Genomic DNA, 18,533 nt, shown 5'->3' on the forward strand with positions numbered 1-18,533 from the left:
TTACCCACCACCTGCCGTTTTTTTCATTAAACAAGTGGAGTCTGAGAAACTCTGCGGGCTGAGGAGGCGTGGTACAATTGTATATTGCATTGCTTATGTAGTCTAGTGACAATTCTTGTAACCGCCGCATCAAAGCTTTAGTTTTTACTACTAAGAAACAAGAACCCGAAGTCAAAGTTATGAACACATTTTTGTTGCAACTTGGGTGCCAGTGACATTTATGAACATCATATGGGTATGGGGAAACAATCAGAGTCAGTTTAAAGCACGTAAACACGCTATTGCCAATATACAGCATGGGGAAAACTCGCCAACACTAATTGTTCAGACAATGAATCTCAGTATTACATTACGTCTTTTTTCTCTAATTCGCTTCACTTTTAGATAAATTAAAGGTATCTTGTTTTACTAATTATAAATTCATGCAAAGCCTACTTTTCCTGTGAAATCAAACCGCTCTTAAATCTACTTAAATAATGTGAAAGCTTAGCCACAGAGTCTCTTTTCTTGAGATAAAGAGGACTATTTTCGCAATTTGGTGAATTATAGAGAATGTCGAAAGAGCCTGTTCCTATTTTAATTGGTTTACCCATAATTACGCATTCACTTACGCCTGATACCGGGTCCACTCTATTTTGAAATGCGGCCTCGAATAAGTGCTCATTCGTTTCCTCAAAAGAGGCAAGCATAAGAGTAGAGGTTCTCATTTTTTGTATGCCGAATCTCGATATGCCTAATACGTCACCTCTAAAAGTCATAATGTCTGCCAAGAGTTGAATGTGTCTCAAATCAATATCCATGCTGTAAGCGTCCATACATTTAAGAACTTCCTGTATAATTACCTGCCTAGCTGCTTCAATACCAAGAACTTCCTTAGTCTCCATAACATGATTAGATACTGTACTTGTACCAACTATACCGTTAATTCCCATTAGTTTCAACAAACCATATCCTTCAACGGCAAGACTATAAAATTTTTGTTTGACACCCGTTTCCTCGTCTATTCTGTCGTCCTGTCTGATGATGCTTCTTCTGACTCCAGGAATTCCGCTTACAACAACCCCTTCAAGTCCTTTCTTCAAAAGTTGTGTCTGGAAGTAGACATTGACATTTCCTCCGCTCGAGGAGGAGCAGCTCGCGTTAATAACGCCTCCTCCGATGTTAATTGAAATTTGCCAAGGATCCAGTATGTAAATGTCCTCAGGTCTGAGCTTTATTTTGCTGATAGGACCGTGATTTACTATTGAGTCCTTCACAGAATAGGCATTTACATCTAAATAGAGACCCTTTATTGCCTTTTCTGAAAGCTTTATATTTATAAAGACCCCATTTTGCGAATAAACCTCTTCTAAACTAGTTATAACCTCACTCAAGGTAGTCTTGACTATCATTCCCTTTACTATTTGGGCAAACTTATAATCTGTATCGTTTTCCAGTTTTGCCTCTATGATAGGCGTTAATATCTTAGTCGCCGCATTTATTATCTCTTTTATTCTCGGAACCCCAAGCGTTACATTCATGCTGGCAACACCTGCAAAGTGGAATGTTTTTAACGTCATCTGGGTACCTGGTTCTCCAATTGACTGTGCCGCTATTGCTCCAACTGCTTCTCCCGGTTCAACTATTGCCTTCATGTACTTCATCCAACTTATCCTCAAAAACTCGTACATTTGTCTTACCGTGATTGAAAAATCTTTATTAAAACGAATGAAGTTTCTTTTATTGCCCATGTTGGGCTTGTCTTGGACATTGCGTCTATTCTCGTCACCCTCGTCTATTATCCTTCTTTTTGAGGATCTGGCTGCGACAGTGCGGTCTTTAGTGGTGCTTGGTCTCTTCCTGCCTTTGGAGGCTGGCTCCTCCAATTTAAAGTCGCAACTGTTTCCTGGCTCGTCGTCTTTGCTGCTATTAAACTCCGCTGAGTAGAATCTCCTTGCATACATGACAAATTCCTCCAAAAACCGTTTCGCTTGTTGCTCATTTTCAAAAACGTTCTTCCCGAATTCCAGTATTCTAGCAAAATCTGCGTCTTTGTTGCAAGCATTGACAAACCAACACGAATCCATTTTGGAGTCGTTGTCATACTCTTTTATTATTTCTTCGTATTCACTTAAAACAAGTCCGGACTTCTCTCCTTGGGATCTCCTGTACTCGGCTATTTTGTCAACGTACTTGATCAAAAAATCTCTAAGGTTGTTTGAGAATATGTTCACTTGCTTTGTTTTCCCTTGGTGGGTTGGTTTTTCTAATAGTGAAACCTTTTGATGTATTAGCAGCGAGCTTGGAATTAATTCTCTAGTCATTCTAATCAAGAACTCTAGCCACTCCAGCATCTCGAATGGCAGTAACGGCACATTCACGTCCAGTGTCGGTAGGTGTTTATGTATTATATAGTGTGTCAGAACGCTGTTTCTCATGCAGACGCACGTTTCATTGCTTCTACACCACTCCAAACTGTGTCTGGAGTACCATATCTTTAACGTTTCTAGCTTATCCACTATACACTTTGGCAATTCATTATTGCCTTTTCTAAAGAAGTCGCAGTCAAAATCAAACTCGTTTTCTAAATTTGTACAATTGACGGTCTTATTTTCATCCTCGTCCTCTGCAAAAGAGGAATTCCTCTTTATTCTCTTGGATTTATCACATCTCCAGGGTGAAGCCTCAAAATCCATTTTTACATATACATCGTCCCCTTTGTGCTTATTCTCGGCCACATGTTCAGCAGTGCCATCGACCTCGTCAAAACCAAATCGAGAATTGCTTTCCTCCACGTCAAGTCCGCCTCCCTTGCCCTCGCACTCCTTGACCAGTCTATCTAGCTCATCAAATAATACACTTTTGCTTTTGCCTTTAAATGTACTTGAATCTTCAGGCAGATCAAAGGATGAAAATGAGGTCGGCTCCAACCCGGAATCTATTTGATGGTGGTTAACCAAATAGTATTCAAAATTTGAAGTAAGATTCCGCATAACTTGCCTCGTTGGTGGCAATATTTTGGAACTTCTGTTGGAGTGGGCCAGACCCTTGGTTTTGCAATAAGCTTCATTTTTAGTACAATCCCGTATTCTTCTAAAAGTGATGCTTCTAAACAAGTAGAACAGATTAGAGTGAACTTTTGTGAACGAGTAAATGTGTTTGAGCAGTTTTTCGAAGTTAATAAGATCCAGCTTATCCTCCATAAGCATCGGATTAAGACCGTCATCACCGTAAATGAATTGAATAATTTGTCCGTCGCTAGTTCTTACAGTTTGATCGTATTTAATGCACAAGTCCTCAAGTGCCTTTACAAGTCTTCTTTGCATATATCCGGTTTCTGCAGTCTTAACGGCAGTATCAACCAAGCCTTCTCTTCCCGACATTGTGTGAAAGAAGAATTCATCGGGCTGCAAACCAGAAAAAAAACTATTTCCTACAAATCCTCTGCTTCTTCCGTCCACACAATTCATTTTAAAATGAGGAAGAGTTCTGTTTGTAAACCCGTTTTGTATTCTCTGACCGGCTACGTTTTGCTGACCTACGCAAGCAACCATCTGAGCTATATTGATTAACTGTCCCTTTGCCCCGGATAAATACATTAACAGTGGCTTATTGTTCGGAGGAAGGCTCTGGTGTGAAGCTCTGCCGGCCTCATTCCTAATTTCATCTAGTATTTTCTTAACTTTAAGCTCAAGGGTATCTTCAAGAGTTAAACCTGGATGGGGAACCAGTTTTCCCCTTTCAAACAAGTTAATCTCGTCTTGTACTCTCCGATAGCCGTCTTCCAATAATTTTCTTTTAGCAACAAGCAATTCTCTGTTTGGCGTAACATCGTCTATTCCAATAGTCATTCCCTTGTTAGCTAAAAACCTGGACACAAATCTAGAGATCCTTCCCATGCACTCAGAGCTCTTTTTGTTGTTGTTTTCTCTCAATATATAGAAGAACAACCCCTCTTTAGATCCACCACCCAAAACCTTTTTTCCTATTGCTCCTGCCAATAACTCCGAGTGTCTGACTATGACGTAGCCTTCGTTCGGACATAAGTCCCTAAGATCGCTTTTGGAGTCGTAGTCTCTTTCCTTGAGTTCAAAAGACACATCTATCCTTTCCTTTTCATTTGAGTTAGGTCTTAGTATCATGTTGAATATTTGCTTCCCGGTCCAAAGTTCAACAGGTTTTAGTATTGTCGGAGGAGGCAGTTCCATTGAAATAAGAGCATTCGAGAAGTAACAGCAGTATTGGGAAAACTGATCTCTTGTTAGAAATACGTCCCTACTAGTTAGCATGTACATCCCCAATAAAAAGTCCTGTGTAGCTGCTATTAGCGGCTCGCCATTTCTGGGAGTAACCAAGTTATTAACTAGTCCCATTAGGTGTTTGGACTCAGACCTAGCTAGTTCATTTTGCGGCATATGCAAATTCATTTCATCACCATCAAAATCTGCATTATATGGTGCACATGCGCATTCATTAAACCTGAATGTCCTCCAGGGCATAACTACAACCTTGTGTGACATAATACTTAGTCTATGCAGGCTCGGCTGTCTGTTAAATAGAACGATATCACCTGTTTTCATGTGTCTTTCTACAATGTCCCCAATTTCTAAACGCTCTGATACAACTCTCTTATTGGCGTACCTCAAACTAGACTTACTTCCGTTACTTTTGTACACATAGCAGGCTCCCGGCCAAACGTCATGGCCGTTTAGTACCGCCTCTCGCAGTGAATCAATGTTAATTGCATTTACTCTCTCTGGATAAGTCAGTTTTTTTGCTATGATCACAGGCACAACAACTTCATCTACATCTATGTTAGGGTCTGGGGATATAACAGTTCTTCCGCTAAAGTCAACTCTCTTCCCACTCAAGTTGCCTCTGAAGCGTCCCTCCTTTCCCTTCAAGCGCTGACATATTCCCCTTCCTGCTTTTGGAATGTTCTTGCTTGCCAACAATTGATTTACCCCAGGCGCTTCTGCATTTATGAGTCTTGTGCATTGTAATTGAAGAAATTCCCAATTACCCAGAAATTGAAATGTTTGAAAACCGGACTTCATTTGCGACTTTATTATGTTGTTTAGATCCGTTATCTCCGATAATATTACAGTTAAATCGTCCTCGTTGCTTCCTGACTCTCCCATTGTTACTGATGGCCTTATACAATTAGGTGGTACGGGAAGTCTCGAAATTAGCAAATTTTCCGGTTTAAATATTTCAATAATGTCTAAATCCTGGTACGGGATTCTTCCTAGTAACGTTTGTACATACGTTGGTGTCAAGTCCTCCACATATTCCCGTCCCTCTATTTTTACTGTATGTGTTAATTTCATAAATTGATCCAATGTTGGTTTGACGGTTCTCCTTAACTGTCCCTGTTGTGAGTGGCATCTTGGACACGTTTTTACCTTCTTACATCTATCTACTAATTTCCTGAACTGCAGCCTATATGAGTGAGCTATTGAATATGACTGACGAAGTTTGGTCAAATGCTGCTTTTTTTCTTCACCTGTTATTAAAAAGGAACCACAGCTCTTGCATATGCAACAAAGTATTCCATACAAGTGCTTAAAATAACCCACATGAAACACCGGTTGCTGCAAATCTATATAACCCCAATGTCCTCCACAAGTCCTTAAACCTCCGCCACAGCTTGAGCACTGAGAATCCGCTCTATTCGCCCCCAATTTTAAATCAAGTACTCCTCCCTGAAGCGGTATATTTGTCATTGGCTTATATATTTCTCTATGTACCACTTCCATATGTGCTGAACGAGCTATTTCATCCCTTCCTAAAGCCGAAAACTCCACTGCCTCTATATCCCTTCTCCTAGAAACACTTAACACGCTTTGTTTATGTGTGTTTACTCCCTCTGGGAGTTCTAGCTCAAAACCACCCATTTTTAACTTTTTTTTAATCTCTGACATTTTTTCACAGTGTCTCTACTTATATGCAGTTGGATTTCCACTTTTAAATTAATCTAACTATAAAAACAGCGAGAACAGTTAATGCTACTTTCAGAGTTTATCTAAAACAAAAATCCCTCTATTCCTACAAAAATCGCTCTCTGCTTCTTTTACTATTCTATGTCGTACATTACGCAATATAGACGAATATTTGTTAGACTGTAGTGCTATATAACTCGTCTCATTGACTTGTTTTCAAGTCATATCTCACAAATATCATTAATATACTACCAAAAAAAAGTCATTCTCTGTACGAAAATTTGGTTGTTATAAAACTGGAAAAAACTTGGGATCGATTAATTTCAAAATAACCAATGGCAAATTACTACTGACCTAAATTTAATTATTTCTTTAATAATGAGTGTGCCGCCATTTTGTTGTAAGAATTTTACAGTCAAATACCGGTCAAGAGTAACGGATCTTGAAATTTTTAATGCAAGAAATTCGGATTAATTTCAAGCTCAAGTATAAAAAAGCAAAGTTTCAGAGAAGTCAGGCGTAAATGTACAAGTCAAAGTTATCGGAAAACAAGAATAAATCACAACATGCAAAAATAATCACAGGAAAGGATATTACGGTCGATTTTTAGTTAATTACCCGAAAATAACCGGTGTTCCATATAAAATCACTTATTTGCGTCAAATACCCACTTAAAATTAGGTTTAATCGCCTTTCTCCATAAATTAAATCTCTTGTATCCCTAAGTCCGAGTTCAATCCCATTTCGCTTTCGCTCTCACTTATACTTAAAATTTCACTTGTATGTTTGCATTCAGTTTCGCTTTTGTTTTCACCTCCACTATCCTCAATATCTCCTTCAGAGTCAAAAGTTCCAGATTTTATCGCAGTTAAAATATTGTTAGCGACATTAAAGGTGCCATTTGTTGGAGCGTCACATTTAAAGCATCTAGAACTTTTTGTATATTGGTTAAAAGCACACTTTTCACAGAAGTAATGGTTACATAATGTAACAACAGGGTTGCAGTTCTCATTGAGAACCCATTTCTTTTTGCAGATAAAACAGTAAGATGGAAATTTACTTTTACCGGATTTATTGTTAAAATTACCTTTTTGATCGCAAAAAGTCGAACTTGAATCTAATTTTTGCCTCTTTTTTTCTTGCAATTTCCATTCTCTATCCAGTTTCCAGCCACTGGTAAAATCACTTCTGTCATGTAAGAATTTACATGTATCACCAAAACCACAGTACCCTGTTTCCTTGTAATCTTTGCAAATATCGTGCTGGTAGTCTATTCTTATTGTTTGTCTTATATTGGGATTTCTAGATTCAAGTGTATCAAAATTGCATCTTTCATATATGCTTTTTTTACATTCGTTCTTTTTATTGTTATGATCATTATGCTTTTCCAAATTTTCCATCATTGAATCAGAATTATTTATGATGTCATAATTATCCCTTCTAAACGTTCCATCGACTTTTTGTGATATTGTTAAACCTAAGTCCCCATTGTACATTTCAATTTGTATCTTGTTGTCAGTTGAGTTCTCTGAAGAAAAGTTTAAAAGGTTGCTTTTCAGCTTGTTTATATCTGTTTTCAGACACTGTTGAGCTTTTTCTTTCTCATCAAATTCATTATCCACATCGTCACTGTCAAATCCGCTCTCCTTATTACTCAAATCTGCTTTGCATTCATCTTTATCGTCTGAAACAAGACGTGCTTTGTGCTTGTTTACACTTCTCTTTCTAAACATGAGATCAAATTTTACACTCTTTAAATATCTGTCAGTTGGAGTACACCAAATTTTATAAAGTAAACAAAGTACCAATGCAGTATGTATGACAAACCCAATTCACCACATTGCGGTGTGCGTGGTTCAAAAAGACCGAAACTCTAGAAACCCTACTTTTATCGATGTCTTGTTGTCTCTTGTACAATAAAAACTACATATAGCCTCTTTCCTATCACTAATTTAAGCAATCTTTTTTAGACTGCAATGATCGCTACACTTAATCAAAGGTACAAGTCCCCGCCAAAGTTTTTATTTAAATACACCAGAAACTAAAAAGCAAAATACAAAATAAATAAATCCGTTGAAATATGTGTGTTTTCTGTGTGAATAAGACTTTATAGATTGCTTATTGAAGCTTGTTTTTTGCCACTAAAATGACAGAAACACAAAAAACATTAAATATGATTGAAGGTTAGTTTATATAAACGGTACCGAAATGGCACACCAAGTATAAAAAGAAATGATTTTGATTTAACTTAAATTTCAATGATACAAAACACACGTTATCGGCGTTGCCTTTGTTTCTGTTGTATACTGCTATTTACAGAAGCAGAGTTTGTAGTTAATGGACTGCTTGATTTAAGCAAGGAAGATATCTCGAAGGGACTAGATGACTATATTTCATTGAAGAGTAAAATCGAGTTTTTGATGCGAAAAACAAGAAAATACAGAAAATTTTTGTCTATAAAGGACTCAAGCAGACAAATATATGGGCCTAAAATGCTAGATAAGATGAGAAATATGTGTCAAAGATTCGAGGTAATAGATCAGATATTTGAGGAACAGCTTAATCCAATATTTGAATCAGTAGAGATGGAGTACAGGATAAAACTAATGAACCTAGAAGCAGAGGAAAGGAGAAAAAAAGAAGAGGAGTTAAAGAAAAGAATTGAGGAAGGAGTTCAAGAGACTTATTTAGAAGAGAAAGCAAGACTAAAGAGACTAAAGGAGAGGGTGGACGAGGAATTGAGGAGGGAAAACGAGTTAGACAGATTGACGCAGGAGGAAATTAGAAATCAAAACAAAATAAACGAGATCGTTCGTGGTTTGGTTGTGTACATAAGTAATTTAGAGAGTGAATATGGCGAGCTGTTGAACATTGACGAATTAGAGCATGTTTTAAGTAACTACATTAAAAATGGAATTATAGGCCTTTTATTTGAGTGTGAGATGCCTGGAGATTTCTATTCTAATTTGGAAAAAATATCAGATTTAATTGGTTGCATACTGAGGTAGGTTTTACAGTGTAAAATGATAATACATAATTAATCCACATAAATTTACTTTAAAAATTAAAGAGACCCATCTGATATTAAATTTCGCTTAATAAGACTAAGTAACGATTCTTTTTTTCAGTCTTTTGGAGAAAAAAAAAGTTCAATCCTGATTTTTTTTGGAATAGGATTCAGAATAATCACGAATGAGGAGAGAAAAGAATATTATGAGATTCTTTCATCTAAGGATTCGAATATAAACATAAGTCGTTTGAATACAAGCGATTCTTACATAACATTGAGAGAGCCAGATCCGATAGATCAATATGAATCATGGGTATTTTGGATGAATAGACTACATTTAATAAATAACATAATAGTAAGTTTTTAGATTACCTATATGCCTTGTTAGTACTTATTCATCAAAAAATTAATTAAACAAAAGAAAGAAGTTATTAAATTGAAGTATGACAAAAATTTGAGTAAGGAGCTTACATCTAAACTCGTAGAAAACATAGTTATTGAATTTAAAAACAACTTAAAAGAGAGGATATGTTGCGAAAACAAAGAAAAATCTAACGTTTAGCTGTTAAGTGCCAATCACCTTAACAGAAATAAATAATACGTAACTGACAATATTTCGTTATGTTAAACATTAGGTTTTTATTTACCCGAATTATTTATTATTTAGTGGACTAAACTAAAATCAGGGCACAAGTCTCAAATATAGTTATATTACATCAAATACACAAGTTAGATAAATATTAAAGCTTCATTATGTATATGAAGATTCGCCATAGTTTTGATTATGACTGTGATTAATGTTGTTTAAATATCTCGGCTTAAAGCCGTTATCACCGTAAATTCCATTGTCTCTATGATTTGAATCATAATCGACATAACCACCATTCCCCTCTCTCATGTTAATGAATGATTTGTGTTTATTGGTTCCAACAATAATATTTAGTAATAAAACTGAAGACAATGAGACAATGAGACATAAAACTAGTAATGTAGGGCCAAACTTATCATTGTATGAAATAGATTCTTTATTTTCAAGGGCTTTATTTCTCTTTATATAAATATAGTAGGAGTATCCGATAAAGAATATACCTACAGGTGCCATTATAAGACCACATATTTGCCCTACTTGAGTTCCAAAACTTAACAAAGATATTGAAATAGTGGAAAGTAAAACAGACATGTTCATCCACTGCAGAAGAGTTCTCTCATTGGCAAAAAATGTTTTGGGTTCAACGCGAACGGTTGATGATGTTACATCCACTTTTTTTTTGATCATTGCACCATCTGACTCTCCTCTGAAACATCTAATGAAATCACTATTATCACTGAAAATTCTGTTTTCCCCTCTTCTAAACAACCTAAAGATTCTTGAATTGCGGACGTAATTTACAACAATTCCCATATAACTGTTGCAGTTTCTATCGATATTTATGTTTTCCCTGTTTATTTGTTCACCATCTAAGAGTGAGATACTGAGGGAGTGTAGAGGAGTTTCTTTTTTCCCAATAAAAATATTGTTGTTAGTGTTATTGTTGATTTGGGTATCGGTGTTGCCTTTTTGTGTAATGTTGCTTTCGAGAGAGGAAAGAATAGAGCCATTTTGAAACTCGCCACCAATAAGCAAATTCGCCTCCCTTTGTGCTGTCGCCTCTTGATCATGTACTATTCTTGAATTATTTCCAGTATGTAGTACATCAATTTTGGAGGTGCCTGATGCATTTTTGCTTAAGTTAACGGAATTAGACGAAAAATGTTTGCTTTTATCAATCTTTCTGTTCAATTTATTCTGATAATCTTCACTTAAGGAAGCTGATTTAGTCAATAACTTGTTGCATGAAATGCTAGAGAGTGATTGTGAATCCGAATTAGAGTCTTTCGTTAAACAATTGTTATTATCTGGCCCATGATCCTCATATTCAAGTATAATATACTTAAACCAGTGAGGAACTTCTTTAAGTTTGTGACTAAATAAAAGAGCAGTGCAAGTTTCAATATTTGAGAAACCGATAACCTCTGAAACTGACACCAAACCGAATATCTCTTTTAGCATTTCTCTTGGATCACTGCTTAATACAATTTTGTCACTAATGCTACTGCTACTACTGCTACCACTGCCACCCCCTTCGACTTTGCTATTTCTACTATTTTTTGGATTTATTATACTCACGCTCATAACAGCATGAGGAATAGTCTTTATGCCTTCCGAGACCATCGCCTCTGTTTGAGAACAAACAATGCATGTATTGTAGATAATAGAGGGTCTCATAGTAGGGCTTGAGTTTGAAACTCCAATTTCACAGTCACTGTTGTATAATGTATCATCTTTAGTGCATTCATTTAAATTATCGGGATGGTCACTATGAATTCCATTTTCATCAATGAGGGTATTCTCGTCAATTTCCGGCATTATCTTCCAGTTGTTGTCAACGTGAATGTATATTCCCCTCTCTACATTCATGAAACTTGTCCTGTTAAACCACAAATGAATAAAAGGTCCCAGTTTTCTGTGCTTTATGAAGTAAATGAAACAATTTACCAAAATTATTTGATCTCGAGTTAGTTTTCTGTCAAAAGAATTATTCAAGAACGATTTAATGTCAAACTTGTTCGAAACTGCTGGGTTTTTGCTTTTCTTTTTTAAATTCCCATAAGTCTTGAGTATATGGTAGATGTCCTTTTGCTGAATCAACATAGTTTTGCTTTCCGTGTTGTCCGTCTTGAATAGTGATTTAATTCCATTACTCCCAATTTCCACGTTACTGTCTAAGGTATTCTGACCTGATTCTTCTATTGAAATTACTTTTGGGTCAAACCATTCAACCATTGAACAGCATGGCTCAGTAGGATGAATCCAATCCAAGTTTATCCACTGTTCCGGATTTCCGTCATTATCCCCATACCATCTCAATCTGAAAGTGTGGTCTTGGTATTTTTTTGGAACTAGTTTTTCATCTGTATTTGAATAGGCTGAGATGTGCTTTTTCAACAGCAGATTTCCATCCTCGCAAGTGTTTATATTTTCCAAACTGCAGGTCGAAGAACCAGTTGAAGACGAGAACTTTGTTCTTATATTTCTTATTCTATGATACTCGCTATACTCTTCATTATCAAAATACAAATATGATACTGTAGTCGTCTGTAGCGTTATGAAAGACGACATTTGATTGGCTAATGAGGAGTATTTTTGAGAAGAATTTAGACTTGAATTAGGAGACGATGAATATGGAAGGGAAAACGAAATTGGAAAATGGGATGATGAAGAAAATCCTCCGTTATCATTTATGTTACTTGTTAGTGCAGGTTGAATGTTTGATTTTGTAGTACTAGAGGATGTTAATGGAGGTAAGGTTTTAATATCGCTTTTTTCTTTTTCAACCTCTGTTATCGTGATAAATCCTTTTCCATAAAACGTGGACAAATAATTTGCATTCAGCAGTCCTATAGAAAACAAAGGAACAATCTTTAGTAGCAAAACTTTTACCTTCATTATATCATCAGGAGAAATAAGGTGCTTTGAGTGAAATTCAAACGAAGGTGAATTTGGTCCGCATTTTTCCTTATTTGCCACATTTATTCTCCCATTAACACTTTTTTTAAGTTCTTCTATCTTTTCATAGCAGTATGATAAACATTCAAGAAGCATATCAAAATTCATATTCATAAATTGTTCTCTTGCAAGTCTAGCCAAATACCATGAAGAAGAAGATGACTTGTTCATCTTGTCATATTTTTTTGTTATTTTCATAAAACCGGTATAATTTAGTCTCTGATAGCTTTCTAAAAACACAATATCCTCACTTTTTCTATCTAGTTGTTCAGTCACGGGAGATATTATGTCCTCAAATAATTCAACAGTTATCGTCTCGCTAAATATAGTCTCAACATTATCGCTGATATTCGCTCCTGAGAGTTTGTATTTCTCATCTAAAGACCCAATACTTAATTGATTTAAGTATTCTTGTACGTTTATAAGGGAGTCTTTAATCTCATTAAACATTATCCTACTGAAAGAGTTTATTTTATCTAGTTCATGGTTTAATAAGTCCATGAACCTGCTTTCTGCTGGCCTGTAAACAGAACCCGATAGTGCTTTTGTATTCCCAAAATTATTTGTTACCTCATTTATCGTATAACTAGATGTATCTGATCCAGTAATTAATCTTATTGCCTTTTTTAGTTCTCTGTATGATAGATAGTGTTGACTGTATTTTTGATTTACGTAATGTTGAAGTTTTTTGCTGAATTTCATTTTTTTAAGGGTATACATAAAATGCTCAACAAAGTACTATTGATAAGTCTGTATTTAAAAGAACGCTTGCTGCTTTAGTTTCTCTATTCAGAACTTATAATTTAATTGGCATTGTGATGGTATTATTATATCGTCTTATCTCAGTCAATTTTACGATTTTGTGTATTTATTCGCATTTTATTGTCTTGGATTGTCCTTAATATCACTTTTCAAGTAATTTATGGACAAAAACAGACAAAAAGATGTGAATTTCGCGTTTGGTTTTATTTAACAAATCAAATTTCTTGTATTTGTATATATCACAAATAATATAAATTTAAATACATATATCTGTTAATATCTTTTAATTATTTCAATAAAAAGTTTATAAGTTAACCAATGCAATTATTTTAATTTTGATATGTTAATTAAGATTTCATTCTGCTTTGAATATTTATATTCCGAGTCAGGGGAGATTTAACAGCTTAATAAAAATAAATAGATAATACTAGTGTATTTAATATAGAGTGATTTATGAGTAGTTTTACATATAAGAAGAAATATTTAAATTAACTTTTAAGGAAACCAAAAATAATAAACTAAACATATTTTTAATATCACGTGCGAAATACCAAATAGATCTCACAGGGGTGCGAGATTGAAAAATAATAGGCGTGAATAATGCAGAGGCCTCTCCAATTCAATCCACCTTGTAAAGGCCAACACAATGTAAAATTCACCTACTTAAAAATGAGAAAGCAAAGAAATTCGAGCAACAAACCAACCAATAGGACAGGGAGGATAATATGTATTCAAAGAAACGAAGGAAAGCGGACTCGTATTTAAGAAATAGTACTTATTTATAGTTGAAAATTAAGTAATAATCTAAATTATTTGAATCTAAATTATTCGTCTTCTTCAATTGCAAGTCTCGCATTTCTATTCAACACAGTGAGATTTAACTGTTCCGCTCTTTCCAGTATTTCTCTTCTCTTTCTGCTGCTCACTCCAGAGGCTATTTCTACACAAAACGTCTTGTTGTGCATTAATAACATGTGTACTTCCTGTGGATTTGAGACTGTGAATTTATACAGACCGTTTGGAAGCATTTTTCTTGTTTTAGAATTGCTTCCATATCCTATTTTTGGCATTAAATAGTTGCCTTTGAATTTCCTCCTCACGCGACAATCGATACCTTTTGGTTTTCTCCAGTTCGGTTTTACCCTCAAAAAACGGTCAGATTGAAAACGTGTAAAACGTTTTGTTCTCTTCTTAACTATTGTCTTTTTCGGTTTGCTCTTAAATGCAGATAACACCATTTTCAATGTTTAATAACGTCGTTTATTATTACTTTATTTCTTTGTTTAATTCAAATATTTGTATATAGCTGTAAGTAATAACCTGTCAAACTAATTGTAAATACTCCGTGCTCTTTCTTGTAACCCAGTTGGCCAAGCCAAAATTCAAATGTCGAACTCCTGGATATTCCAAACAGATTATCAACGAACTTATCGAATTTAATTTTAAACGGGGGAATACGGCTTAATTGAAAAAACCGGTTTTTATTAAAATATTTTATTTTTGATACATAAGTGTAGTTTATGCATATGTATATATATTGATTGTTTTTGAGACACATATAATTTAACTTTTATTAATTAGCCAGCTTATTGTCTCAGTCTTACATAAGTTTATTTTTAATAACTGCCTTTATTAACCGTGCTTATGTTAATAAAACCGTATATAAACTTATTGCTAATACTAGTAATAATATAAAATTAACAACAAAAAACCGTCTCATAGTTACTTCGATACCTTATGTTTAGGCGGCACATCGTGCCGCCTTTGTATTTGAAAATGAGGAATGCATTTTAAGAGTAGTTGAAGTGAAAAAAATGTTTAATTTGCATGTGGAAATATAATAGGAATAATAAAATAATATATTAGTCGGACTATATACGTATGTAAAGGAGTTTAAAATAAGGATAGTGCTAAAAATAGACAAGTACAAGGCGAGGAAGAGAGACTGCAACAAACATGTTGTGAGAAGAACAACAGCAGTATTAACTGCAGCGTTGGCAATTTGGACTTTACTGGTGTTTCAAACGCCAAAATCTTCTGTATGCTTTGACTACGAGGAAGAAGTGGTAAAAACGTGGCTTCCGGATTGGGGAAACTTGGACAACTATGAGTTAAGAAAGGTACATGTTCCAGATAATCGCAAAGTTGAGAAATGCGACTTTGTAATACTAACAAGTGGGGACAAGCTAAACAAGGAAAATGAGTGGTTGTTAAAGAACAGAATAAACTATGCAAAGGAGCATGGATACTGCTATTTACATCTAGATTGTATTGTAAAAAGTAAATGCCTATATCCGCACTATTGGAGGTATATAGGTATAATAAAAATATATTATGAATTTGCTAAAGAAAGAAAACTTAAAAAAAGAGATGAAGGGAGGTATTTGCTTTATTTGGATACAGATACAATGATCATAAACTTTGATGTCAAAATCAATTATTATATAAACAAAATAATTGGTAAAGATAGGCGTGATTTTTTTTTAGGAATATCAGTAGATGATAACTGCGACTTTGAGAACTATATCATAAATACGGGAGTAATGATACTATCGCTATATAAATTAGAAACACTGCTATTTTCCTTGCAAGTTTTAACACTGCAGAAGACACAGTCTATATTATCATACGTGCCTGAGTGGAGTATAACTGGGTTAAATGATCAAAATGTAGTTATATTGTTGTTAAATGAGACGAATAGAATTAATACATACTTAATATGTGAGTATTGTAAGAAAAGGAAACACTTGTTGGAGACGGGAAACATAAGTGAATTGTATAAGCATGACTACTTTAGAAATATTAATGTCAATGAAAACCAGCAAAGCAATGTGACTTCTTTTGTTAAGGGAGTGCATGTATTTCCAAATAAATATTTTAATAATATAATAAGACTTAAGCATGATATTTTAAAAACTAACTTTGAATATTTAAATGAATACTCGTGGATTGTGCATTTAAGTGGTTCAAATTATATGGAGCAAAAATATTTAATTTACAAAATATGTATTGGTATTTTTGGTAGTTACATATTTAAAAAACCAAAAATCAAAAATAATGATTATTTTGAACGTGAGTGTCCATATTCATTACACAAAATAGTCACAAAAAGGGAGCTAAACGTGATTTATGAGTTGCTTGAACATAAAAGGGGGTTTGAAATTGATCAAAGTAATTATATTGGAAAAAATACGGACAATTGGATTGAAGATATTAAAACAATCCAACAACAGATTAATTATATGTTTAAAAAGTACTCTAAAATAATTACGAGGTAGGTAAATGTTATTTCTTGAATGAATTAAACATTATGTACTTATTTTAAATTGTTTTTACAAAAGAATTTTAAAATATTTAAGTAAATTGAAATCAAAATTGTTTACTATAAACTCAAAAAGATCCCTTGTTGGTTCATTACTTCAATTCATTGACAACTCCAATAATTTTTTAATGTTATTTAATGAAGTAATTTTTCTAGGTAATGTAAGTCTCATTTAAATTCGTATTCATGTAGGCAAATAAAATCTGCTTTAATAATTTCAAATTTTTTAACACTTTCAGAGAAACAAAAAAGCATTAAAATATGAAATTAATAGTGGTTTTAATTCCCAAAATACATTCGAGTTTTTTTCTATAATATATAATAAGTGTCCCATTATAAATAATAACGAGAAAGAAATATGCGTTATATTTTGATACATTATTTTTTAAATTAAATTAAGATAATAAAGTCTAGTTTAAGGATGTTATCAATTGAAGCATTTAAAAAGAAATCAAACAGAAGTATTTTTACCGTAATATTATTTAAAATAATAGTATTTGTTCTCTCTAAGAAAGTGTAGGTAAACTTTTAACTCTTTGCTATAAATTATCTCCATAACAATGTTCACCAACAAAAAAGTCCTTTCAAGTAGTAAATGAAGCTCTCTACACAATTTAACAGTTGATGATTGTTGAATATTTCATTTGAATTTTCCATAATCATAGAATGATTATATTCATTTTGTATTCCAATTGAAAGAGTTCTTAGTGAAAAATAATTTAACTTATAAGGATTATCACGAGTGTTGCTGCTTTTAAATGAATATTTTTCATATCCATAATTATTAGTTAATTCTTTAACCCTTTGTTCTAACTTAAAGCATCTCACTCTAAGTCCATCATTTTCAAGCTTAAACTTTTCCATTAAACTTGTGGATTCGCTTGCGATATTTTTAAAATTCTCGCTCTCTATTTTGACTCTTTTGTATGTATCTATTATGTCTTTTGAGTGATTATAATCATCTTGTAGACTCCTAATATGAGTCTCGCTATTTGATTTAATCGAATAAATTTAAATATAAATTACATGTATTCAAAAGAGAAAAACTTACAGTAAGGATATGTTTGACATTTGGTGATTTATTTGAGACTTTAAGTTTGAATTCTCGATTTCTAGTTGTCTGTTTTTTTCGTTCCATCTCTGTATTCCGGCTATTAAGGATTTAATCATGTTAAAAAATTATAACAGTTTGAAGGATGAATAACTAACCATGACTTTCGTATATTAAGCCTTGTATTCCCTCGCTGTTTTTAACATCACATATGCTTATCCACAAATCCTGCAATGATATCATTTCCTCTAGTGTGGTAATGAAACATTTGCACTTTGATATTATTTGGAGTTGCTCCTCTAGGCCCATTTTTAAGTTGGTGTTAATTTGGTTTTTCACTTCCAGTTCTTCCTGTAGCATAGAGTTGGTCTCATTTTGCAACTTTAACAAGCACTCGTAACAAATTATTTTACTGTTAAATTTAAAATTTCTCTTTTCTGCAAATTCATCCTTACTCTCTATTCCACATAATGTACAATATTCTGCCTCATCTAAAGTTGCAGTTCTATCTAGAAACTCTGATTTAAGTTCGCTTAACACTGCCTCATTTTCTGTTATATTTTCGCTTCAAAAAGTTAATTTTTGTCTCGGTTTTATCTGAAAACTAACTTACACACTTAAAGATTCTATCTTAATGCTGTTATCTGTTTGGTCTCCAATTTCAATCATTAAACCAGAGAACTGTTCAGAAAAACGTATTTTTGAAAATAAAAATTGTATCTTTAAATAACTTTAATGCAGTTTTGTGCACAAGAAAATATGTGGAGTTAAATCATAATATACTAGTTATAATTTGCGCCGGTATAATTAAAATAATGCGGGTACCGATATATATATAATAACCGGTATATAAAGCTAAAAAAAAGCAAATAAACGAGATAACAAGGGAAAACAAAAATTAAGTCATAATTTGACACTGA

General features: G+C 33.8%; 7 protein-coding genes across 7 annotated transcripts; 2 read left to right on the forward strand and 5 right to left on the reverse strand.

The window, feature by feature from the left end:
- Nucleotides 1–431: 431 nt before the first annotated feature.
- On the reverse strand, nt 432–5,903 carry FG386_000974 (DNA-directed RNA polymerase II/III subunit; the record flags this gene model as incomplete). Its single annotated transcript, XM_067340367.1, has 1 exon — nt 432–5,903. The coding sequence occupies one exon, from the start codon at nt 5,901–5,903 to the stop codon at nt 432–434; it is 5,472 nt and encodes a 1,823-aa protein (XP_067196125.1).
- Nucleotides 5,904–6,625: 722 nt separating this feature from the next.
- FG386_000975 (zf-C3HC4/zf-CCCH zinc finger proteinhypothetical protein) lies at nt 6,626–7,654 on the reverse strand (the record flags this gene model as incomplete). Its single annotated transcript, XM_067340368.1, has 1 exon — nt 6,626–7,654. One exon carries the CDS (start codon nt 7,652–7,654, stop codon nt 6,626–6,628), a length of 1,029 nt encoding a protein of 342 aa, XP_067196126.1.
- Nucleotides 7,655–8,067: 413 nt separating this feature from the next.
- Nucleotides 8,068–9,493, forward strand: FG386_000976 (uncharacterized protein; the record flags this gene model as incomplete). The annotated part of the gene is made up of 4 exons (XM_067340369.1): nt 8,068–8,104; nt 8,241–8,925; nt 8,992–9,286; nt 9,353–9,493. 4 exons carry the CDS (start codon nt 8,068–8,070, stop codon nt 9,491–9,493), a joined length of 1,158 nt encoding a protein of 385 aa, XP_067196127.1.
- A 189-nt stretch (nt 9,494–9,682) lies between these two features.
- FG386_000977 (G-protein associated signal transduction protein) lies at nt 9,683–13,180 on the reverse strand (the record flags this gene model as incomplete). The annotated part of the gene is made up of 1 exon (XM_067340370.1): nt 9,683–13,180. One exon carries the CDS (start codon nt 13,178–13,180, stop codon nt 9,683–9,685), a length of 3,498 nt encoding a protein of 1,165 aa, XP_067196128.1.
- Nucleotides 13,181–14,064: 884 nt separating this feature from the next.
- Nucleotides 14,065–14,478, reverse strand: FG386_000978 (60S ribosomal protein L32; the record flags this gene model as incomplete). The annotated part of the gene is made up of 1 exon (XM_067340371.1): nt 14,065–14,478. The coding sequence occupies one exon, from the start codon at nt 14,476–14,478 to the stop codon at nt 14,065–14,067; it is 414 nt and encodes a 137-aa protein (XP_067196129.1).
- A 545-nt stretch (nt 14,479–15,023) lies between these two features.
- FG386_000979 (uncharacterized protein) lies at nt 15,024–16,936 on the forward strand (the record flags this gene model as incomplete). Its single annotated transcript, XM_067340372.1, has 4 exons — nt 15,024–15,036; nt 15,107–16,514; nt 16,600–16,723; nt 16,802–16,936. 4 exons carry the CDS (start codon nt 15,024–15,026, stop codon nt 16,934–16,936), a joined length of 1,680 nt encoding a protein of 559 aa, XP_067196130.1.
- Nucleotides 16,937–17,126: 190 nt separating this feature from the next.
- On the reverse strand, nt 17,127–18,282 carry FG386_000980 (uncharacterized protein; the record flags this gene model as incomplete). Its single annotated transcript, XM_067340373.1, has 4 exons — nt 17,127–17,550; nt 17,614–17,713; nt 17,772–18,178; nt 18,227–18,282. 4 exons carry the CDS (start codon nt 18,280–18,282, stop codon nt 17,127–17,129), a joined length of 987 nt encoding a protein of 328 aa, XP_067196131.1.
- Nucleotides 18,283–18,533: the final 251 nt, after the last annotated feature.

Source organism: Cryptosporidium ryanae, assembly GCF_009792415.1.
Source record: "Cryptosporidium ryanae isolate 45019 chromosome Unknown contig_19, whole genome shotgun sequence".
NCBI lineage: Eukaryota > Apicomplexa > Conoidasida > Eucoccidiorida > Cryptosporidiidae > Cryptosporidium > Cryptosporidium ryanae.